At 38.0% G+C, this 24,899-nt stretch overlaps 1 protein-coding gene across 1 annotated transcript in view; it reads left to right on the top strand.

Moving 5' to 3' along the window:
• The window catches only part of LRRC2 (leucine rich repeat containing 2), a 73,766-nt gene that overhangs the window by 15,212 nt on the left and 33,655 nt on the right, over positions 1–24,899 (top strand). The window contains exons 3-4 of the mRNA XM_009098300.4: positions 8,378–8,588; positions 19,750–19,906. Of these exons, the coding sequence (XP_009096548.1) occupies positions 8,378–8,588; positions 19,750–19,906 (368 nt within the window). The remainder of the gene's footprint in view (positions 1–8,377; positions 8,589–19,749; positions 19,907–24,899) is intronic.

The raw sequence follows: 24,899 nt of genomic DNA, 5'->3' as shown, positions 1-24,899 counted from the left end.
GGGAGCTCTATTTGCCTTGGGGCAAGGTAATTCAGTTCATGCAGCCTCTTTAAACAATACCTTGTAAGATTATTTTTGACTGAAGATTTTCTTTAGAGGAAAATCCCACAAATGAATGAAAAGCTTCAGCTGACCATTAATGGTGAGGTTTTGACAAGATTTGTTTACAAGGCAGATGTTTAAGCAACTGGCCAGTGAAAGCTAATTCTATATAAGCAATTACTGAGAATACTGGCCTTCTGAGGTACTGGTATCAGATAAATTTTCTTTATGAGTTTAATTCAGTCCTTTGTTTCCTCTTTGGGTTTGTGGGACTGTGAAAGTGTGGCAGTTTAAAGTGTGGCACGTAAACCAAGAACTGAATATAAAGGAAAAAGAAATGGAACAGTGTTGTGCAGGCTTATTTTCATTTTATGTCATCTTCTTGATCCTGTCAGACAAGCCCATTTGAAATCTCTCATTGGATATGAACCACAAATTTTTAAAAAAAGGGTGTACTGTCCAGAGATTTTCTATATGTTTATGAAAGTGCATATTATGGGAAGAAGTGTGTGTTTATAGCACTGTTTTATATTTAATCTTCTAGATTCTTGTAGTGGTGATCTTTTAGTAAAACCATCTTTTATTGTTCCCCAAAATCCTGAAATCCTGAATGCTGTCAGATGACCTTAATATGGTATGATGATTTTCCTCACTGAGATTTCTTTTTTTACTTGTTTTATTTTTTCTCTTTTTATTTCTTTCTTTCTTTTTTTTTTTTTTTTAGGGAGCAAGAATGAATGTTTACAGTTAGGGTTTTTATTTTGAGGGATGGCAACATGTTTGTCATTTGTGTGAGAAATAGGTAAGATAAATCTGAAGGCTAACAAATTAAACATTCCAGTGAGGAAATGCCAGAGCTGTTTGCCTAGATTAGCTATCTAAATCTTTGCTGTGAAATGGCACAGACTTCTCCGTCCACCAACAAACATGCAGCAAAAATAAAAGTTTGTTAAGCTACCTCTTCTGTTGTCTCTTGTCCAAAAATTTCTTCTCAAAGTCTGGATAATTCAATGTGCGTGTATTATTTTTTGAGTAATATACTTCCTGAATATTAAAAATAAAAAGCAACAAGAAAACTACACTTTGCAGGCAGACTGACTTCTTTTTTCCCCAGAGAGTTAGCATGTTTTAAAAAAAAAAGATTTGTCTCTATCTCTCTGCCAAATTTCAGTGTTATAGCTCTATTTGTACCTTAACTAATATTTTATTTGTTAGGTTTATCTTTATTCTCCTACTCAATACTCAAAGCAGAGCTTTTTCCAAGCTAGTCTAAAACTGGAGCTGGCAGTCCCTTGGCTGAAAACACAAATTACAGTCAACAATTTTGGTTTCGATCTGCAGCACTAATAAAAATACTAAGCTATTTGCCTTTGTTTGTAGGTACTTGTGCATACAGAACCACGTGTCCAATGTAATGCACAGAAGTGCCTTGTAAGATAAAAGCTGATGTTCAGCCACAATCCTTTAAATTGCATGGAAGAGCCTGGCAGTGATACTGAAATTGAATCAATCTGATTGAATTTGAAGCAAATGTTACTCATCCATCAGGAATATTATTCTGGGCTGAGCTCCAGCTCTACTGTGGTGGTCTTCTAAAAATTCCATAGGATTATTTACTTTTCCTGTGCAGCTAGTGGCTCTGATTTAAACATTGCTCAGGAGTTCTAAACTGGTGTCACCATGTAGTGTCCCAGTCAATTCTTGTGCCCTGGTTTAGAGGAAATAGTGCCATCTAACGAAACTTCCTTTCCCTACCTAGGAATCACAGCTTTCCTCCAAGGGCTTCTAATCAGAGCTTGAGCAGAGGGTACCTGCTGAAGGAAGAGCAATTGAAAGAAACCCAGTTACTCCTCATTTTCTTTGACAGCTCTAAAATCCCTACCCATGCATACTTCTTACAAAGCTGGTTGCTCCTTTGAAACATCCAATCACTGAGTTTATTGCAGAGTAATTCTTTGCAACAGGTTGATTAGTTTCATTATTTTGTTGGAGAAAATAAAATTTCAAGAAGAGAGCTACCATGTCCTTGAAAATAAATATATATAGTAACAATGGAAAATGTATGCCTTTGAATCTTTTTTTCTGAAGGTACATTCCAATAGTGAAGTAGCATTTGGGAAATGATTACCTGAAGAGGAACATAGCACTAACCAAAATGAAAATACTTGAATCTCCTATTTCCCTGCTGATCTTTTTTCATAACTGTAACATATTGTCCCAAAAGCTTACTTTAAAATGGCAATATGTTGGAAAAATAACTTGCCAGAGTAAAATTCCTCTATACCACATACATCTGCCTTAGCGACAGGTGAGCTTTCGTGTTACAGATATATAGGTAAGAAACTTAATTTTCTTTTTTTTTTTTTTTTTTTTGACAAACATAAACAGCATGCAAACAGCCTTTTTTAAAATTAGGGGAACTATTTGTATGATTGAAGAGGAAATACTATAATAGTTAGCTGAGCTGGAACCTTATATCTTATCTGGGCCCTTTGTCCAAGAAAAATACTTTTCATGCTCATAATCCCACCCAAAATTGGGCTTGACTTTGCTGTCTTCATTTTTCTTACTATTGAAAATAATTGGGGTTTTTAAAATCTGACTTTAACTGTTTGATCAAGGCTTAGAGGAAGATGAAAATATTTTATTCTTAAATAGTATTAAAAAGACATAAACTTCAGGAGAGCTGTAGTTTTGTAACTTATTTTTCACATGTGGAAATGTGTTTCTGGAGTATCAGGAGTCTTTAAAGTGTCAAGACTGGAAAAATAATTTCTTAAAAGTATATTAGAATTTAAAAGATTATGAATATTTTTTTTCTTTTTGCCTCTTTGGTTCAGACACCTTTTCTTTTAGGCCTCTTTTCTTTCCTAATCTTTCCTAAAGATTAATGTAATTGTCTCCTGATATGACAAACATGGTGGAAATTCTATATAATTTGAGGATTGTCACAAAATGAAGACTTTAAAAGGCCTTTATTTTCATAATGGTCCCTTAAAAAGTACCATCATCTCAATTTTTTGACAATGACAGAGCAGAATGACAACCATGTAGCCTTTGGTTTGGTCTCAACTGAACCTGAAAATTTACAGCTTTGTCATGTTTTTTTAATGATACACACTGGCTTGATATAATTTGCAACTCCAGGCCTGTAAGCCTCATAGTGATTAATTTGGGTAGTGTGTAACTTGAGGGTAAAGCCAGGTGTTGTAAATTATTAGACCCTTTGCCCATGGGAAATAGAATGTTTTCATTCTGAGATGTACTGTACAAAATTATGCACTTTTGTTGCTGTATTATTAATTCGCCTTCCATCTGTTCTAAATGTGCTTGTACACAATACCTGCATTCTTTAAAAGCCTACCAGATCATGTTACCATAATTTAATGTATGAGTAAAGAGAAAATTTGACACAGGATTTCCATATCAGTGTGTAATATATATGCTGAATTGAATAGGTTTAATTTTTAACCCCTGTCTTTCTTCTGAGGTAAATCACTCACTGATTTGCCTAACAACAGTTTTTGTTGTATGTATTTTATTTCACTTGGCTAGCAATGATCTCCTGAGTTTTGTGTTTTATATGTGTTATCAGCAGACTGTCAGAGGGCAGTTTGTTTTTTCAGCTTTAATGTAACTCCCTTCTTGCCAATTTTTAAATTCCTTGTTTTGGGAGAGTGAAATTTTAGACCTGAGTTTTCTACTCTACTGTTCCTGACAGAGCCAGTGCTGATATGTCGTAATGCAGCTTAATTTTTGTTGGGTTAGAATTTTTGATCTCTTATTTCTGTTGTTTAAGTTTCTAACATATTTAGAATTTATACTGTCAGGAATGAGTCAGTCATTTTTTGGGCTTGAAAGAAGAGCAATGAACACAACTCCCCCCAATTTGTTTTGCACTTTGTGCAATTTTTTTCAGTGCACTAAAGTATGCACTGAGTGAAATATTTATTGCTTTGATAGAAAATGAAGGAATTCCATGGAAATGAGAGGGTAGTAATGCAGAATTAAGCTTCACAGAAAGACAGAAACCTCTGTCTGCAGGATTGGAAAATATGAGAAAGAACAGAACAGCACTAGTAAGTAAAATTTGGAATATTTTAGAAAAAAATAATTCTTCCTGTTTGATCCTATGGTCCTTATGGCTCCTGCCTCTTAATTGTTCAGATAATTTTGTTCTCTTCCTTGACATTCAGGTAACACTTTCCCCATATCACTTCATATCCTAGGCATACAGAGCTTTTGTATCTATATAGCTCTACTCAGTGGTAGCTAAGTTTTGGAACAAAATATGAGTAGGTGTTTTGGGACTGTTTATTATTCCTTATAGTATATGGAAATGTTGTTTTGCAGCTTTTCCTAGCAACCTCTTGATATTACAATATCCACACTCAGTTGTGTTGGCAGTTTCTGGGGTACAAATGACAGATTGAACAGTTAAAATCAACACTAAAAATTGAATTGGCTCATGCGTCAAAGCATCTGAATGGTTTTTGAACTATCATGTCTGCTGATATGGAAAACTCTGTCATCTGAGTACTTCTAGACTGCAGCTGATGGGGATACCCTTAGAAAGGCTGCTTGGTGAAATTAGATGTTTGGATACTTCTCCCTCGATAGAAAATTTAGAAATATTAGCCACAACTTGATGATATATCACAGCGTGGGCTAAGGAGCTGCACCTGCTTTAACCTATTTTCTTGTTTTTGTCATATCAAGTAAACTCAGACAATATTTGTGGAGATATTGTGAATTGTTGGTGGATTGTGCTAACATCTTGACTGTGCTAACACCTTTAGTCCCCTCTAGGGACTCCCTGGGCAGAATGTTTTTACTGTCTGCCCAGTCTATTTTTTCTTAACTCATATATAACAGCTTGCTGTGGTATGAAACATTCCACAATGCAGTAGACACTGAGAGAACTTAGGAGATTTATTTCAAATTTATTTTAGTATTCTCACACCTCCCTTACTGATACTTTTTAATAACAGGAATTCTTCTAGATGTTGACTTGTGATCTCTCTTATGAAAACTGAAGCCAAGAATGAGTAACATTTCTGCAGCTATCAGTAACTATTCCTTTATTGTTCCTTTCATATTTTGAGGAGTTATTGTTCCCATCATCTTTGTGAAGATTTCTCCATCTGGTATGCTACAAATCCTTTTCTTACTCATCTGCATACCTGCAGTCACTCCATTTGCTTTTTTGGTGTTTATCAGAGCACATGTTTCTTTCTAATTTTTTTTTCATTTCAAAGTAAATGCAATTTTATCTTTTAAAAAATATTTCTGTAATTTTTGTAATAAGGAACAAAGTGATCCTTACTCTCTTTTCATTAGAATGCACTTAGTCTGAGTTTGACCTGTCTTCCTATAGTTTATCAGCACTTTATCCAGTGAGCTACCTTTTAACCAACTTCACTGTTAATTCACCCCCTGAAATATTTGTAGAATGTGCTTTTCTGAGCTTTCCCTTTATAAAGATGTCACTTAGGAATAAACACGTTGCAGTCATTTTTACAGAAGGGGTTTTCTGCAGTCCTCTTATGTTCTATGTGTAGTGTGCTGCTCCTTGAAACTCTCCTCTGGTGGTCCCTCAGGCTTACTCCTCTGATAAATGGTTATATGTATTTTCCAAAAGTGTAGAAAGTGCCTGCAGGGTGTCCCTGTGCTCTGTGTCTTTGCCATTGCTGTGCTCTCTGCTTCCAAATATCTCTAAATCCCTTGAGATTTCTGTAAGTGACACAGTGTATACAACCACCTCAATAACTTTCTATCTAGGCATGCAGTTTTGTTCTCTATAGAATTTTTTGCATAGCATAAAGTCATCTATGACTTTTAATCTGTGCTACTATATTTCCATAAGAGTGCTCTGCACTGCCCCTTCATACCTTGTTACGGGTGTCCAAAAATAATTTATTTAAACAAGATCTTGGGACAAGCTCCTTTCACCTAAGTTTGTAATGGGCTTCTTGCATGTGACTTAAACCCAGACATTCTGGTTTCAATCCTGACAGACCTGGGAGTCTTTTATGATGGAGCCACGGCATTGGAAGGTAGGGGCAAAGCAATTGATATCATCTACCTGGGCTTATGCAAAGCATTCAATGCTGTCTCTCATGACATGTTTGACTCTAAATAGGGGGTCATGGATTTGAGAGATGAACTCTTGGGTGGATAAAGTCCTGGCTGGATGGCCACATGCAAAGTGCTGTGGCCAACAGATCAATGACCAAGTGGACACCTGTGATGAATGGTGTCCCTCAGGAGTCAGTGCTGGGGCCAGTGCTGCTCAGTATCTTTGCTTTGGCAACATGGACAGCAGGAATGAAGGCACCCTCAGCAGGTTCACTGACAACACCAAGCTGTGTGGTGCAGTCATGCTGGAGGGAAAGGATGCCACCCAGAGGGACCTTGCCAGGCTTGAGAGGTGGGTTTGTGCAAAACTCAGGAAATTCAACCAAGTGAAATACAAGGTGCTACACCTGGGCTGAGTTGATCTCAGCCATATTACAGGCTGAGCATGGAACTGAGAGTAGCCCTGAGGAGAAGGGCTTACAGGTGATAGTTGACAAAAAACTAAACATGAGCCAGCAATATGTGTTTACAGTCCAGAAAGCAACTGCCTCCTGAGCATCAAAAGCAGGTCAAAGGAGGTGATTCTATCCCTCTGCTCTGCTCTTTTGAGACTCCACTTCCAGCTCTGGTGCCCCCAAAATAAAGATAACATGGACTTGTTTGAGAAAGTCCAGGGGAGGCCCTGAAATTGGTAAGAGGACTGGAGCACCTCACTTGTGAAGACAGGCTGAGAAGGTTTGGGTGGTTCAGCCTGAAGAAGAGAAAGTTGCTTGGAGATCTCATAGCAACCTTCCATTATCTGGAGAAGGGCTTCAAGGAAGCCAGGGAGAGTCTGTTTGTCAGGAACTGTAGTGACAAGACAAGGGAGAATGGCTTCAAACTAAAAGAGAGTAGGTTTAGTCTAGATATTGGGGAGAAATTCTTTACTGAGAGGGTGATGAGGCACTGAAACAAGTTGCTCAGAGAGGCTGTGGATGTCCCATCCCTGGAAGTGTTCAAGGTTCATTTGTGGCTGAGGGGAGAACTTGAGCACCTGGTCTAGTGTCCAACTAGACACTTTCGACCCTAGTGGAAAGTGTCTAGTTGGACACTTTCCAACCACTTTCCTGGTTGGAAAGTGTCTATGCCCAAGGCAGTTGGGTTGGAATTAGATGATCTTCAGTGTCCCTTCCAACCCAAATAATTCTATTACTTCATGATTCTGTCTCATGTGACATTGTTTTTTACATCCTAGCATTGTAGAGAAGAGCTGCATGATTAAGTGAAAATATGTGTAAAGATTTTTTTACTTCCTATTTGAACTTCATAAACTTGCATGTGTTTCTCTTTCTAGTACATAACGTATTTACTTTCTCTAGGACTACTAAGGTTATCCTGAACTTAGTGTCCTTCTTAAACTCCCAGTTTTCTTCAATCCTTTAGATTAAAATTTCTGTCAGAGGATGGAGATGGTATAAATGAGGGTTATGTACCACAGGATATAGAACTCAAAGTGTGAGGTCAGATTTATGACACAAGGGAGTCTTCTTTTGGTGTAAGAAAGGCAGAGTCTTGTGTAAGGAACCACTTCTGTTAATCAACCAGTTCTTTAATCGACTAAACTGAAATAAATCTCTCCTAACTAAAAACATGAACTCTTGACAATGCTTAATTATATCAAATTGAATATGCACCTGAAGTCATGAGAAAAAGCTTGCCTTGGAAGTGATGTAGAAGTTACACTGAAACTGAATCTGAAATCAGCTGGCATGTGATAACTTTACTTTTACTTTACTTCTAAGAAGATATTGGTGTAAAAATTAAAATAAATCGTTATACTTGATCAAGTAAGGGCAGGAAAAAAAGGCACTACTTACATTTTTTTTCCTCAAAGAAAATGTTTTCCTATATCATCAGGTACTTGTTTTTGTTTATGCATGTAATTTGTTCTGTAAGAATGTATTTCCTATTCTTTCAAAATAAAGGGTATAATTTTTGCTCTTTTCTGTAACAGTTTGCTCAGTCTCCACTTATCTGTTATTCTCTGGGTCTCACTGTTTTATACTCAGTGAAAGAAATCCTGATCACTTGAAATCTATACGTATGTCTAGAAAATCTTAGCGTAACACCAGGAAATGCATATTTTCTTAGTATACTTATATAAAAAATAGCCAATACCTTAGATGAATAATTATATTAAGTACTTCTGCCAACACAGATTAAGCTTTAGAACTTACTGCCATATTTTTTAACATAAGCATTTTTGGCACTATTTCAGGATAAAACAGGAATGGAATTTTATACTAGAGTGCCGTAAGAAAGGTATTCCTCAATCAAAATACCTCAAGAATGGCTTTGTAGATGTCAATGAGAAGAACCTGGACACCCATGGAAAGAATCCTCTGCACAAGAAGAGTCATGCCTTGTCAGATGGAGCAAAAAAAGAACAAAACAAGTATATTTTTCGGCTTTCTGGAGAGCAGTGGACGGTAAATCTAATGGAAAATATGTTTCTGTTGGTGATGAGTTTGGTTTTCTTAGACTGTATCTTTTAATCTCACCCTTTTTATGTCAAATATGAAATTGATGCTTTTGTGCAGTGTTAGAAGTGACCAAAGTATTTTCTACCTCAGCCTGAACTAGTGGTTTAGTTTTCAGGTATGAGTATTTTAAATTCTCTGCTGATACATGTAATTCATGCCTCTCAACAATTTTGGTATGGGCAATAATATTGCAATAAGGTCTTGTTCTCTAAAATTCCCCAGTGCATGAAGAGAGATGGAAATAATATTTGTTGACTTATTGCTGTCTTCTACTAATCAGAGATCTGTATTATTGCTCTAATGGTGTGATAACACTTTCTCAAGCTCTGCTCAGTTTAAAACTAATATTAGCATCAATCCACGAGGGTGCTACTGAAAAAAACCCATATTTGACTTGCAGATATGTTTGATGTGAAATAGCAGCTTGCAGGTAAGATATGAATTAGTGCTGGCTTGAAATTGAGCAAGTGGTAGGTTACAGCTAGTCTGAAGATTTCTGGAGTTGTAAATGCTTTGACTGAAATGTATTTGGAGAAATATTAATGATAATGTGAAAGTAAAATTTTGAATTTTTCATGTGGTATTGTCATTCCAAAAATAGAAGCCAAAACATTGATAAAAAAGCAATACTTATTTCTTGATTGACCTGAAGTGTAACTTTTTCCTAGATTTGATCTTGAATCTCATGGTGTTTTCTTTTTCAGTTTTCATTTTTCTTTCTTGCTTTTATTTCCTTCTGAATAAACATACAATATTTGAAATTTCTGGGCTATAGAAAACCCTGATTCCCATTCAGCTCTACTAAGGAAATTTTTTTCTTCAACTGATACCAATCATTGACCCGCTAGGACTGGTTGTTGGGGAGCTATCACATGTCTTCATTCAAGAACCTGGGATTTTAAAAGTGGTGTTTAAGCTGTCAAATACTGCATTCTTTTGGGTATTGTAAACCTTAGTTTAGAGGTACTTTAGGAAAAAAACCCCAAGAGACAGAGATTACAGCTCCTTAGACACTGATATAGCAGAATCTGCAAATATCCTTAATGCATCGGGGTGTAGAGGTTGCATAATTGGACTTTTGTGTTTCTTATTCCCTTTTGCCAAACCACTAAAATTTTGCTTTGTCACCATAAGCTAGGCTTAACATTAGGAGGCGAAATCAAACATGTATGTGTTGTTCTGTTTACCAGAACATTTAATTTAATTTGATGTTTTGAAAAACCCCATTTAAGAGAAATTGATATACTTTTATGTATATAATGCCACCTTGAGCAGTACATTCCTACCCACCATGGGTTTTGATATCTTCCTATCAGATGCTCTGTGTGTCCATATTAAACAGCCCTCAAGTCTCATTGCCCAGCTCTAGCTAAAATGGGTTTCCTGTTTCAACAGCAAACTATGACATAGTTCAGATGTCTGCAGACAAAAATACAATCACAGCTGATTTATTTAGATCAGTACCCCTGCAAAATTGAAATGTCACTTTCTACCAGATGACAATTATTTTAAAATTGTGAAAACTCCCTTGACAAAGTTCTGAAAGAAGTGTATATTTACCTAATGCAGAAATGTTGTAGTTTTTTTCCCTTATACAAATCATATAACTTATTTTCCTTTTCAAAATCTGAACTGTTGCTTCTGAACCAAAGTCAGAATCAGATACTATAGTCTTTTCTCCTTTTATTTTCTCACAAAAGAAAGCATTCATATTTAAGCAAAATGAATTTACAGACAATAAAACCAATGCTGCACAGTCTGGCAATCTGCACATGAATAAAATCTGTGGACATATGACAGTTTTCTCAGAGAAGTCTGTATGTTATGTAGCTGGGAGCTGTGGCGTCAATTGTGGTTTAGTTTTTTGGATGTGTTTCGTGCACAAATACATCTATGAGTTGAAAGTTTCGGTGATTAAGCACTCAGGGACTCAGAGAAGTCAGAGCTGGGATTACCTGTGCAGATTTATGGGCACATAACAAGCTGGATTTGCTGTTGACTGGCCACTTACCATTGGCAGCAGCAAACAGCACAGTCCTGTAAAGTATCCATTTGGGGACCAGCTGCTGAATCTCCTATCTTCCTTTTAGCTGATAAGTATTTCTATTATGTTTCCCTTTTTCTCCCATCAATGAAGCAGTAATATATCCTCTAGACAGTTGATAGCTAAATCTGAGTAGGTTGTTGGTGTGACTTAGAGGTTTAATTTTGAGAACAAGGCTTGCTTCTGAGCTATACCATTTCTTTTTATGGATGTTGGGAAGCTAAGTCACACAGAGGAGTAATCCCCAGCATAGGGATGTGGCTTTAGCACATCCTTTTCATAGGTCTCAACATCAGAGTGCCCAGGCTGTCTAGATGGTAAAAATGTAGCCTGTTTTGAAAAAATCTGCTGCTTTGTGCTCCATATTCATATAGCATCAGGCTCACTGATACTGCATTGTTGAGTGGGAGGTTAAAAAGGGAATTTGTAACTCTATGATGGAATCATAGAATTGTTTAGGCTGGAGAAGACCGTTAAGTTCATTCAGAGAAACTATTAACCTAGCAGTTGAGAGATGTAGTCATTACCTTTGATCATGCTTCAGCAGAAGCCCCATGAGGCCTTCTGGCACCTGGAGAACATGGTCTCTCCTTATCTCTGAGGATACCCTGCATAGCCAAGGTACTTGTGGATATGTAAATATATTTACCCAGTCACAAGATAATGGCATAACTTGGGTAAATATTTTGAAAATAATCTGGGCTGTGCCTTTTTGAAAATAATGTCAGATCCTCTTCTGAGAACCTGCTCTGAAAATCAGAGCAGATCACATCTTTTGAATTCCTAATTGGAATTTCTTCCTTTGAGACTTTGTGTCACTTTTTTCCCCACCTCTCAAATATCATTGATATGATAATGTATTTTTATTAGGTGGAGACCCACCGCTCCTTGTAAAGTAACACAGGTAATAATTTTGTAATAATTAGCCTTTAACACTTTCTGGTATATTCCTACTTTTAGTGTTCACAACTATGAGCTTCCTTAAAGGCATGTATTTCTTTGAAGAAGATGAGTAGAGCGAGTGATTTATGGATTTAAAGCCAAGGAATTATGACACAGTGTTAAAGTAGACAAGGGAGCAGAGCAGTTTGTTCTTTTCACAAAGCTAGAGTGACAGTGAGATCAGAGAAAAGAGACTGAAAATAAGAAGAATCAAGTACAAATCAGGTTTTCTTAGAAGAAAGAATAACAGTCTTAAGCATGATACAGCTAGCACTGGGCATGCCTTGAAAGGGGTAAGTACAGAAATGAAAATTATTTTGATTCCAGGATAACAAAAGGAGAAATGTTAGATTGCAAAAGTGAATGACACACTACAATGTTCTGTGTAGCTCACATGAAAGTAAAAAGCTCACACAAAAAATACTAGGTCAGACAATTAGGCACAAAGGAGTAGCTAATAGACTTGAGCTTAATTTTACAGTACATGAATTCTGAAGAAATTGCTTTCTCTTGATGCAGATCCTTATTCAAGTCCCTTGGAATCTGGAAGACATTTTGTAACTTGGGTTGTGGTTGAACCATGCCTGTCAATGTAGACAGCTTCAGCCTATGGGCAGTGGTTGATAACTGCGTTTATGGCATAGTCTTACCTGTCAAAGCTCCATCTGCCTGGGCTGTTTGACAACAGTCTTTAGGTTCAGGGATCTTTGTCTCCCTTTTACATATCAGACAAATATTTTAGGCTGGACACGAGAGAAAAGTTCTTCACAGAAGGAGTGACTGGGCTTTGGAATGGACTGCCCAGGGAGTTTGTAGAATCACTGTTCCTGAAGGTGTTTAAGAAAAGCGGATGTGGCACTTGGTGCCATGGGTTGACAAGGTGGTGTTAGGTCATAGAGTGCACTCGATGACCTCAAAGGTCTTTTCCAAGCTAGTTAATTCTGTGATTCTGTGGTTCTGTGACTCTAGTGTCTACCTCTCATGGGTGTGCATTTCTGACAGCTGGGGACAGTAATGAATCAGTATTTGCAGTTAGGAAAGAAAAAAGCATATCATAAAAAATGGTCTGGTCTCATAATCACAGAATCACAACCTGATATTGTGAATGAAATTGGATGTGCTTTCTCTTCTTTTTCTCTTTTAATAGTAAAGGGGCAGAATCCAGTTGCATTGCCCCAGCAGTGAGGCCCCTGAATCTTCCTGTGTTTGCAAAACACTTGGGACTTTGAAGGCATGAGAATGGCGTGTTGTGCCACAAGTAATTTCAGGTTTCCAAGGTATATTTCAGAAAACTAAAATTAAATTACTTGTTTGGAAGTTTTACAGGTAAACACACTGTGAAATACATACATATATATATATATATATATATATATATAATATATATATATATGTGTGTGTGTGTGTGGATATATGGATTATGGACCTTTGAATTTTGTGTTTGAATTGGATGCCTAGGAACAAAACCACAATTGATGCAACACTTGAGAACCTCTGTACACATAAACATGTATCTACTCAATTAAATTAGTTCTTCAGAGAAACAGCACCATTAGAACTAGAAACTGAGGCAAAATAATGTCATGAATATTCATATGAATTTTTAAATTAAATCACTTTCACTCTGTTTTTCCCCTCTGAGTATTTACTTTCTGTTGTTAATTAATGAATGTTTATTCTCTAGCGAATCAGTGAATTTAAAATATTTTTCACAAAACATTCAGGTTAAACAAATTTTTAAATGCTGCGATATCAATATTGGCAGAGGAAAGCTGACGATGCTCCTCATATACAGAGTAGGACTGCTCTTGGCTATGCTGTTTTTCCTAAGTAGAGGATTTGGATGCATACCTACTTTAAAAAACTTTACTGTCAGATGTGCAAGTAAGCGAGTGGTGGTAAAATTCTTTACACATAAATCATGATTTTCTTGTGTTTAATTTCTTCACAAAACAAGGCAGCAAATTACGATATTTTTATTTATTCTCACAATTTTATTCTCTAGCAAAATATGTATTTTCACTAGGTGGAACTGAAAATTTCCATTTGTTATTCACAACTGTTTCTCACGTTGATGTATTTATTTCCTACAAAGGGTCAAAATCTCAAATCTAATCCAAATGGCACATGACAGTTCCTCATCTTGCAAATCCAGGTGTCATTATAGTCTATCAAATATATATATAGGGACACTATGGGAGCAAAATAGTCTTTAACAGGCAGTAGGTGTGAGGGATTGCACAAATACTGCCTGTGGGATATGGGTCCAGTGCATTTTGATTTCCAGGAACTGGGACCAAAGTCAAGCCACAGGGTGAAAAAGTCCTAAATTAGGCCTGTGGGTTATCTGTTTGGGAGGGGTAACATCCCTCAGTGCTTTGTCAAAGGGAACCATATTGGGAGAGAAGTGCAAGGATGACAGGCTATGGGCAGAGCTTTTTAGGTGGCCTTGCTCCTTTTTTATTTGTGTCATAGTTACTTGCTACACTGAGGTTAATTCTCAGCAGGGACACAAAGAGCACCTTCCTTCCCAAGATTTTTTTCTCTGAAGCAAGGCACTGAATTTTATCCTCTGGGATCTTTTAAGCCTACATCTTCAAGGTTCTCAATGATATAGTTTTGAATATTTCCTACTTTATCTGTGTCTGGACCCCTAATCAATACATCATCAATATATTATTATCCCCTCATCTACTGGAATTGTAGATATTTTTTGGGTTAGGGTAAAATATGCTAGCATGGAGGAGTCCTTTTCACCCTGTGGTATTTGCTGAAAGTGTATTATGGCCTTCCCGTACTATGGCAATTAACTCAGCAATGTTAGGCGCTGCTACTGTTAAAGTGCAATATTAGCATTTAATTTTCCATAATTCATAGTCAATCCCTATTTTCTGTTTGGCTTTTTTATCTGCCAAACAGAATAGTTACAAGGAGAGTGAGTGGAAACAATTATCCCCTTTTTTCCACAAGTCTAATATCACATGAGAAATTCCCCCTGGAGGTATTTACAGAGAGGATTTCCTGCCCTGAAGGCAGGTATCTCACTTCCCATGCAAATTTGTCATCCTGAACATTCTTTCAGACATTTCTGGGAATGCATTTCTCAGAAGCCTTTGAGGGTTTTGGGTGGCCTTAACATCCCCCTACAGTCAAATACTGCATGTTGGCCTTGTTCGTGTACTTAGGTGCTACTGCATTGTGCATATCTCTGGATAAGCACAACAAGCATGTTTGTCCTGGAAAAGTGCTGTTCTACCTGGGCCAACACAGCCTACTGCGTAGCTGTTTTCTCCAGCCACATCCTGTTCTTTCCCGCGGCATGTAATTACCAAAAATCCTTGCTTATTATCAACAATTCTTGACTTTTATTACCAAAACACTTGGCTGGATCCACAGCTATCCATCTGCATATTGCTACTTGAGACATACACATTAGCCCCTTATCTTCTGGGATTTTACAGGTTTAGGGCCCGCTGCCATTTCCAGAGGTCCACCTGACACTGGCAGTGGGATGCTATATTTCTGGGTGTTTCATGCAAGGGCACCGGAACAACTTGCAGAGAGCACCAAGTGCCCTTCTGAAGAGGGAGGCCTTTTGTGTGAGGACAGCTGTAGGTGCAGACGTGCGTAGGGTATGCTCAAATGACTGGCGTGCCACCAACTCCTCCTGCCAGAAAGGGATTTCTTTGGAAGGGATTTTTTCCCTCATATCCCCCATGTTGTCGCCTTCAAGGTTGAAAAAACATTCTTCCTCCCAGTCCATGTCTTTGTCCAAGCCAGACAGCAGATCCAGGTCATAAGTAGGCCTGATATAGACCCACCATGGCAGATCCAATTCGGTGCTTGTGGGTGTGTGTAGCTGACTGTCCCAGTGCTCTTCCTTTACCTCATGTGGAAGGCGCATGGAAAGGCTGTCTTCCTCGGTACTCCAATTTTTATCTGTGCTGTCATCTTCTTTGGACAGCTTGTCGTCTCTGTTATCTTCCCAGTGTTTCCCCCTCCGAGCCAAGACCTCTGCCTTGGCCGCTGCTGCTGACAGGAGTGCCCCTGCTTCTGGTTCTCCTTGCTGCCTGCTGAGGACACGGGTTTCCCTCTGCCTTGATATGGAGGAGCTGGGGTGTGACCAGCCGGGCCTGTGAATTGCAGATTCCTGGCTCTCTCTGTCTGCTGCTCTGGTTGGTGCTGCCATCCTCATACCCATCATTTCAGGCATCCAGGGGGACTCAGAAAACAGGGCCTGAATTGGGCCCTTTTCTCTACTTCTTAGAGGTGGGCTGCTGAGGTGGGGTTTGTTAAAACCCCAGTACTCTGACCATGCCTGACGTGTGAACGGTGGGGCAGGTTTGTCTTTTCCAGCACTCCAACTTCGGTTTTTATTGCGTTCCACTTGAAACAGGTGTTGGAGGTCATAGAGTTTCAAGCATTCCCTCTCCTCTGCCGAGACCTTCTTGGTCTCTGGTACTTCCAGGACTGCCCCTGCTGCTGCCCCTGCCCGCTGCCCACTGAGGGTGGGCGCTTCCAGAGGGCTTGGCGAGGAGCTGGGGGGTGGGCAGCAGGAGCTGTGTGCCGCAGCTCTCTGGCTCTCTGCCTCTTCTGCTGTCTCCTGCTTGAGGAAGTCAGGAGCTGCTGCCTTGGGCATCTCTTCAGCTTCAGTGGTGGGAGGCACACAGTGCTCCTCTGCCTGCAATGCTGCCTATGGTTGCATGTGGCCCACCTGTGGGCAAGGGGAGAAAGATGAAGAGTAAGAAAAGGAGGAGGAGGAGGAGGAGGAGGGAGAGGAGTTGGTGGTCCCATCCCCCCAGTCTTTGACCCTGTGCCTCTTTGGCAACCTCTGCCACTGAGGCATCCAGGGGAGATGTTACCTCCTGAGGAAAGTGTTCTCCTGGGACTGGGCACTCCAGATCTTAGTGCTCTTTAGGTAACATCAGGGTCAGGATGTGGCCCTGTGTAACAGTGGTCTCTAGGGAGGGATGCCTGCCTCACAAAGGGCCTGGAATGTAATGGGCCACACCCCAGCACACTTATAAGAGCAGGCTGGGATGTGCAGAGCTGTCTGGGACTGGGAGGACCCAGCTGGAAGCAGCAATGTCTGGCAGACCCTGCTTTCTCCACACAGAGGCTCCAGCTGACCTGAACCACCCCCTCCCACACAGCCCCAGTGCTTGTGGCCCTGCTGAGCTCAGCCCTGTCTGCCTTCAGCCACTTGGGATGCCACCACCCTGGGCACCTCGTGGCTGGGAATGATGTCCAGATGTCAGAAGGATAAACTACTTGTTGATAGAATTGCCCCGTTAAGGTATAGGGCTTGCCACCCAGCAACCCTTTCTGTGCAAATTTAAACGTAGAGCTTTGATCACAGTTTTAGTTCAGGCTCAGGTCTAGCGGGTGAATTATCTTCTAATTAGAGATATTATAATCAGCAATGGTCATATGCTTGTTATTTATTTCCTTTTAAAACTTTTTTTCTCTTCCAAAAATCAAACAAGTTTGAGGTATTGTTTTGCTGTTAAAGGCAAAAGACTGGCTATCCTCCAAGTGTCAGTCTTCATGCAGCAATTTATCAGCAGGCTGCCAGCTTTAGCATGGCAGCAGCAGATTACAAAAGAACACAAGAGAATCAGAGAGTAAAGCAAACATAAAGCTTGTGGAAGTTTCAGTTCCCATTCCTATCTAGTTTGTAATGAAGCAAAATATCACATTAATTTATGTTTCAGCAACACAAACATAAATGCATTTTAAAATGGAAAATATTGAAAAATTACACAGCAACAAAGTATTTGCATTCTTGCATTTGGAAATTGTAAATATGATCGTATGATATAAAGAAATATTCACAAGAAAGGAAAGCAAGTTGACAGTTGGTAGAAGAATGGAATCTACTTTCATTCTTTTGAAGTAGTGCCTAAATGTATTTCTGTTGCTGCACAGGAATATCTTGGTGCTCTAAACAAGTCTTAACACAGACATAAAGATTTTTATAAAATCTTTATGCATTAATAATAAATATTTTTTGCATTTTGTCTTAATTTTTATAAGAGGGTGAACGAGTTTGATCTTGATCTGGTAGAGAGCCTTGTGTGCTGCACTGTTTTCAATGTATCAAGGAGAATTTTTTTCTTCTCTCTTCAGTGTGGGAGAAGAACATGGCTGCTGGCTTCAGAGGACAAAGGGCTGTATTTGCCACCAAAGAGCTGGAGATGGGGTGTTGTGACAATAAAGTGAAAAAACTAGTTAGGTCAATAAAAAGGCAGAGACTGGCCTGCAGTGTGGAGAAATAGAGTGGAAAATAGTGTCAGTTAATATAGACATTTCCCCCTCCAATATGGTTATTCATCTCCACTATGGTTATTCATCTCTCTCAGAATCACTGTCCTTCCCTACAGAGATATCTATAACACTCCAGCTAATACTACCTCCTCTGTGCTGAATTTTCCATTCTTTAAAGATAGGAAAGAGAATACTAATTGCATTTGCTGTTGTCCTCTGTTATTTTATTTTTCTGCAGAAAAATATGCGGCACTGAAGAGAAATAGTAACTAATTCCACAAAGTTGGAGAGATTTCTCACTACCAGCCCTGAGGCATTTGAGGCATTTCATTTTTTAATTGTCATAAACTGACAAATAGAGAAGATGGATCACAATGGAATACACACATACACCTATTAGGAAAGTGAAGTAAGAAATGAAATTATCTGTATGAAATTTGGAAGGGAAGGTAGCAAGTCAAAATAACAAAACATAGGTTTTATGTCTTCATGTGTAAATTTGAAAATTACTGAAATAAGAGGCAATAATAACCAAAAAATGGGTTCTGATCAGCAGTCCAGAATATCAATAATTACAGTTAGATATTTTAATTTAACGAAGAGTTAATTAGCACTATTGCTAATCCAGAAGATCAGCATTAATAAAAAAAATTCAAATGCATCATTCTTACAAATGTCTAGGGAGAGCTATGAAATCTAGAAGAAAAAAAGAAGGGGGCAATATCCTTTCTATAAAAACCAGTAATTCCTACTGTGCCATATTCTTCACACACAGGAAACAAATCTGAAGCTTATAAAAGAATCAAAGGCTGAAACTCTCACATGTCTTCATACAGGGCAAAGTTAGTTGCAGAACCTTTTCCAGATTATTTATTCCACATGTTACCAGTGCACAGTCTTATAAAACCTAGGACAGACTGGTAAATTATGCAACGCTTAAGAAAGTGGGGGTTAAATGATCTGACCTTCAACTTTTGGAATCAATTTTTATCTCTTTCAAGTTCAAAGAATTTGGTGACAATTCACACAAAGACGTGTACATCTGAAGTGACTACCAATTAATTAAAGCAATTTTGTAAGAATGTAAAGCTTTACAAATTTAGGTTTCATCCATATATTGAAAACTTTTGTTAAATAGAATAATCTGAAAAGCACTCAGAAATTACAGGAAATTTCAAAATTATTTTGAATTTTGAAAGCAAAGGATTTTGCATGACTAACTAAAAATTACTTGCAAATGTCGACTGATTTAAAATTCAATTTTGTTTTTAAATTTTAAAATCAATTTCATTGTTTCTAAGGAAATCCTCTAAATTTTTTTAACATTGCTACAACATCTTAGGAAGTTAAGCCAGGTGATATTTGTGTATAGTATCTGAAATGGTTTCTGTTCCCTCCTGGAAAACAAGTTTTGAAACATTGGCAGGCATTCAGAGCAAAATCACACTTTTTTTTTTTTTTTTGGCAAACCCTATTTAGATATTCTCTATGCACTCTTCTGTTCTGTGCTGCATTTTACTACATCTTGATGTGTGAATTAAAGCACTGAAATGTGTTTTAAAGAAATCTTCCATCTGGAATAAGGAAATAATGTGTGAGACACCAAACAGATTGAGTTCTTCAGATAGGTTTCTGTTTTAGGGCAAATAATTGCATTAGGAGTTAAAAAAATGAATACGTGATGAAGACAGCCCCAATGCTCCTCCAAAGCAGACAGCTTCTGTAAGGCTTTGGCAAACTATTATTCTACATCAAGATAATTGAGGCAAAGTGCATTTTTCTCCCTATTTGGAAACAGGGTAACAAAATTCCAAGTTCATGCTTTCTATTTACCTGTTCTTATTTCACTTACAGGAACTCCCAGATTCTCTGAAAGAGCAGACCTATCTGAAAGAATGGCATGTGTACAATACATTGATACAAACCATTCCAGCCTACCTTGCACTATTTCAAGATCTGAGAGTGCTGGAATTGTCAAAAAATCAAATCAACCATCTTCCAGCAGAGATTGGTGAGTTGGTCCAAGATATTCAGAGATTTATACCATTTAACTCTATTGTGGGGAAATGAGTATCCATGAATATTCTTGTTAATTTACTCATAATTGTCTTCCTCGTTTACACTGAACAGTCCCCACTACATTTTTATATCTCTCTGGCTTTAATTATACTCGCAAAATTGTATTGAGAACTATGAATATGGTATGGGAAAAAGTTAGGACATTTTTGTTATCTCATTTTAACACAGTTATTGCTTGTATTCATGTAGATGGAGAGTTGTTTCTAGGAACAGGTGGTATTTTATATTTCTTACAGATCAAGAAACGTAGAAATATTACAGAACTTTAAGCTTCAAACAAGATTAATTGAAACATAAGATTGTGGGGAAAAGGAGCAAAAAATAGAATCCTGCAAAAAAAAAAATTTAATTTTTTTAAGAGTTCAGTAATGATCTTTATTTATTAAAGAGATATATCATAGAGTAATTGATTCATAGAAAAAATTGAAATGGAGGGGGCCTTAAAGGTCTTCTAGTTTCAACCTCACTGCTGTGGTTAGGGACACCTTTCATTAGACCAGGTTGGTCAGAGTCCCTTCCAACCTGGCTTTGAATTTTTCCAGGGATGTTGCTTCCACCACTTTTCTGGGCAACCTGTGCCAGTGCCTCAACACCTTGACAGTGAAGAATTTCTTTGTGATAGCAAAACTAAATCTACTCAGCTGGGTGTTATTAAGTTTTAGAGAAACAAATTCTCAAAGCTGACATACTTTGGCCCTTCCCATTTTAAGCTACATAACAATTTTAATTCTTGCCTTGCCTATGGTTTTGGGTCTTAGAATAGAAAAGCTTGTTTGACACATTGTTTTGGTATTGAGAGGGATTTACTGCTCTTACAAGGAAAAATATAGCCGAAACAGGTGGCATGTTTGAGAGCAGAAGAAACTGGGCCCATGGTGGTCTCACCAGCATCAAGCTCATGCATCAGGTGTACTAATATCTCAGCCTTTGATTTTAAATACAGTAGTCCTAAGCTTTTGCCATGAGTGCCGTTCCTTATGTGTACTGAGATAACAGCTTTAAGACTAAAGCCTTCACCTCCCTTGATACCAAAAGTTTAACTAAGAAACACAGGAAGAGGAGGAGCATCCTGAAGCACAGAAATCTGACCAAGAACTTTCTACTCTTTTAGTATTCTATTAGTCAAGTAACACTCATCCTTTTGATTTATTGACTAGCAGTATATTTTAGAAAGAAAATTTTACCTAGACATCGAGATCTATTTTATAGTTTCAGCCTGGCATCTAAACACACTAACAGATCATAAACAAGACGCAAGCAGGAGATAATGGACATAAAATGAATACTTGCTGTTTTATCAGCACTTCGACTGCAGAACTCAGATAGGTCAGTGAGTTTAATGGACAAACACCTTATAAGACATAGTTTGGAAGAAAGTGGAAATAGCATGGAAGAAAGGGAAAAGGCTGCTAGTTTCCTGCCAGACACTACGCTAAACCATTAAACAAAGGGTTTTAAGGGGTTGTTGCTAAACAATTGAAGCAGGTAGAACAGGAAAATTTTTCTTTATTCTTATCTTGTTATGCACTGTTAATGAAAATGATCCCTAAGAATAAAACCACCACCAATGCTATTAAAATCTGTTTCCACAATAAAGGCATGAACACAGATCTCAGAATCACAGAATTGTTAGGATTGAAAATGGCCTCTAAGATCATTGAGGTCAACCATAAACCTATCTCCAATGTGTTCATCTCTAAACCATGTCCCTAAGTGATACGTGCACACATTTCTTTTAGCATTTTTGAGGATGGTAATTTTACCTGTTATTTGGGTAGCCTGTTCCAATGCCTGGCCAACCTTTCAGTGAAGAATTTTTTTCTCTAGTATCCAATCTAGACCTCCCCTTGTGCAACTTCCTCTCATCCTTGTGTAATTTCCTCTCATCCTTTTGCTTCTCCCGCTTTTCACACGGGAGAAGAGACTGACCCTCACCTTGCTACACCCTGCTTTTTTCTCCAGGATCAATAATACCAGCTCCCTCAGCTACTCCTCATAAAATTTGTTCTCCCCTGCTCTGTTGCCATTTTCTGGACACTCTGCATCACCTCAGTGTCCGGGGCTGTTGTGGTTTAGAAATCCCAATTTAATGTTCCCACTGAAGCACTCCAAACCATGTGGCACTCACTCATTCCTGTCTCCCTCTCCCCTCCTCTTTCAGCTGTGTGGAGAGGAAAATTTGAGGTACAAAATGTAAAGATCATGGGTTGAGATAAGAACGATTTACTAGAAACAGCTAGAATGTCAGTTACAGAGCAAAGCAGTGATACCCAACCACACTTACTTGACCAGAAGGAACACCTTCTCCTACTCCTGAAAAACTCTGTGAGGTGGTATAGAATAACCTCTGGGTATTAGGAATGCCCCCTCCTGTCTGCTGCAAAATTTAGCCCTGTCCTGGTCAAAACCAGGACAGGAGCCCAGAACTGAGCAAAGGATTTGAGGTGTGATCTCACCAAGGTTGAGTACAATAGGATTATAACTTCCTTGGTCCTGCTGGTCACACTATTTTTGATACAGGCCAGGATGTCTCTGGCCTTCTTGGCCACCTGGGCATACTGCTAGACCATGTTGGACTGGGTTTCAAAACCTTTCCTGCCAGGCAGCTTTCCTGCTCCTTTTCCCCAAGCCTGTGGTGCTGTCTGGGGCTATTGTGAACCAAAGACAGGACCTGGCTCATATGATTGCCCTTGGTCCATTGTCCAGCTGGTCCAGATGACTCTGAATATCTTTCCTACCCTCTAGTCGATCAATCTTCCCACCCAACTTAGTGCAAAGTGACTTCGGGGACACTTCATCTCCACATCCAGATCAAAAATTGTGATTTTGGGTTGGACTCAATGATCTTTGGTTTGGACTTGATGATCTGGATTGGACTTAATGGCCTTGAAGGGTCTCTTCCAACCCAGTGATTCTGTGATTCTGTAACAAAGACTCTAAAGAGGCCTGGCCCCAGCAATGAGCCCTGGGGAATGCCGCTGATGACCGGGGAACAAGTAGATTGTTCTAGTAGAAGGTATGTAGAGCTTTTATCAGACCTTTTTTGGGAAACAAGGAGAAAGGTCTCATTGTTTCTAGTACCAATCACTGTTCTTTCAACTGCATAAAATGATGGTATTTCTGCTCCTCAATATCTTTTATGTAATTCTCATTTATTCACTTTCCCATGATTTATTTATTTTGAAGTTTTTGTTGCTGTTTATTTATGCAAATATTTGTCTGGAAGGGCCAGAGAATGTTAGAAAATGCTTTGTTGTAGGGCTTCCCTCAGACATGGTATTAAAGCACTCACCATCCTCCTCTCACCCAGAACTTTTGTTCAGAAATTTTATTTTTCAAGATTCATTAAATCTAATAACTCCTCAGTGGAAACATAGATTTGAACATTAGACATTGCATAACCAAATTAACAAGTTTGCTAAGCTTTTGATACTACTTATACATACATATATATGTCTCTCTATATATATATCTATATATGTAACTTATATATAATTCTAAATTTCAGTAGTAATTATAGCCTATTCAGAAAATAATACATAATCATTCATGTAGTCTAAAATGAAATAATAGAAAAATCCATCCCAAGACTCTGTACCTGAACTATTCAGCACTTTTTTTGCCAAAACTTCCTGATGCTTTTCAGTCTTACTCAATGTTGTGTGTTGATAGGACACCTGTTAGTAAGGCACTGGAACTGCTCTTTTTGTTATGGCATAAATTACATAGGAGTTTTGTCTTAATTTTTGTAACACTCTCTTCATTCATGTGTAAGGGGATATGCTTGCAAATTGCAAATAGCTGTGCTTTTATTTAATGTACTATATATACATGCAGAGACACATATTAATGTGGATTGGAAATGTTAATTATTTTCATAAGACAATATTATAGAAGGTCTTGGATATTTTGAAGTTTTTGAATACTGCTTCTAAATGAAATCTTTAGTATTTTAAGTATACTTTTATGTAAGTCAATTTATCTACTAAATTTTCACAAGGACAATTATCGATGCAGATTTGATTTGGGAGCTCTAAGCAAAGAGTGAGGAGTGAGTGTTAAATCAGAAGGTAAGGTGTCTGAAAAGGTTAAGTGCTAAGGTATTCATCATTTTGTCTTCTGCTTACAAAATAGCAATAACTAGGTTAATATTACAGCTCAAATGTACTTGAGAGCAATGACAGATAGCTGATGTTGGCAGTGACATACATCTTGTTGAGTCTTTAATCTTCAGAGAGAATTGAAGTCAACTTTAGATCAACAAATCATCCAGAAGAGGATAACCTGTGAGGCATATTATGGCAACTTTTGATTCTCACAAGAGGTAAAGGTATGAGAGAACATCAGGTGATAAGAATATTTTCAATGAAAAGAGTTGTTGCTTCAGTAGAAATTTCTGGACTTCTGGAATATTGATGTTCATATTCCTGTTTTACTAGATTTAGAAGGTAATGCTAAACTCTGAATCAGAGAGAAGAAAGTGTTGAATCCATTATCAGATATTTCATATCACATTTTTATATGTACATGAGCAAGAACATATTTGTAACAGAAGACAGCTGAGAATACGTTTGATTTTATTGTTTTGTGTAACAGTAAATATTTTAATCAGAATTAGGAAAAGAAAAAAAGAAAAGAAAAGAAAAGAAAGAAAAGAAAGAAAAGAAAGAAAGAAAAGAAAAGAAAAGAAAAGAAAAGAAAAGAAAAGAAAAGAAAAGAAAAGAAAAGAAAAGAAAAGAAAAGAAAAGAAAAGAAAGAAAAAAGAAATTGCAGAGTGGAGTTGTCTGTCTTAAAATGGTTTGCCTAAGAATAACAGAGAAAAAATCATGAATGGGGTGTAGCCAGGGGATTTTCTTTTTCTTCTGAGTGAGATTACAGCTTTGGCTTTGACTCTGTGGCTGCAGTGCAATTGCATGAAAAGTGTT

Source organism: Serinus canaria, chromosome Z (assembly GCF_022539315.1).
Source record: "Serinus canaria isolate serCan28SL12 chromosome Z, serCan2020, whole genome shotgun sequence".
Lineage (NCBI taxonomy): Eukaryota > Metazoa > Chordata > Aves > Passeriformes > Fringillidae > Serinus > Serinus canaria.
This window is presented reverse-complemented; position numbering and strand designations above follow the sequence as displayed.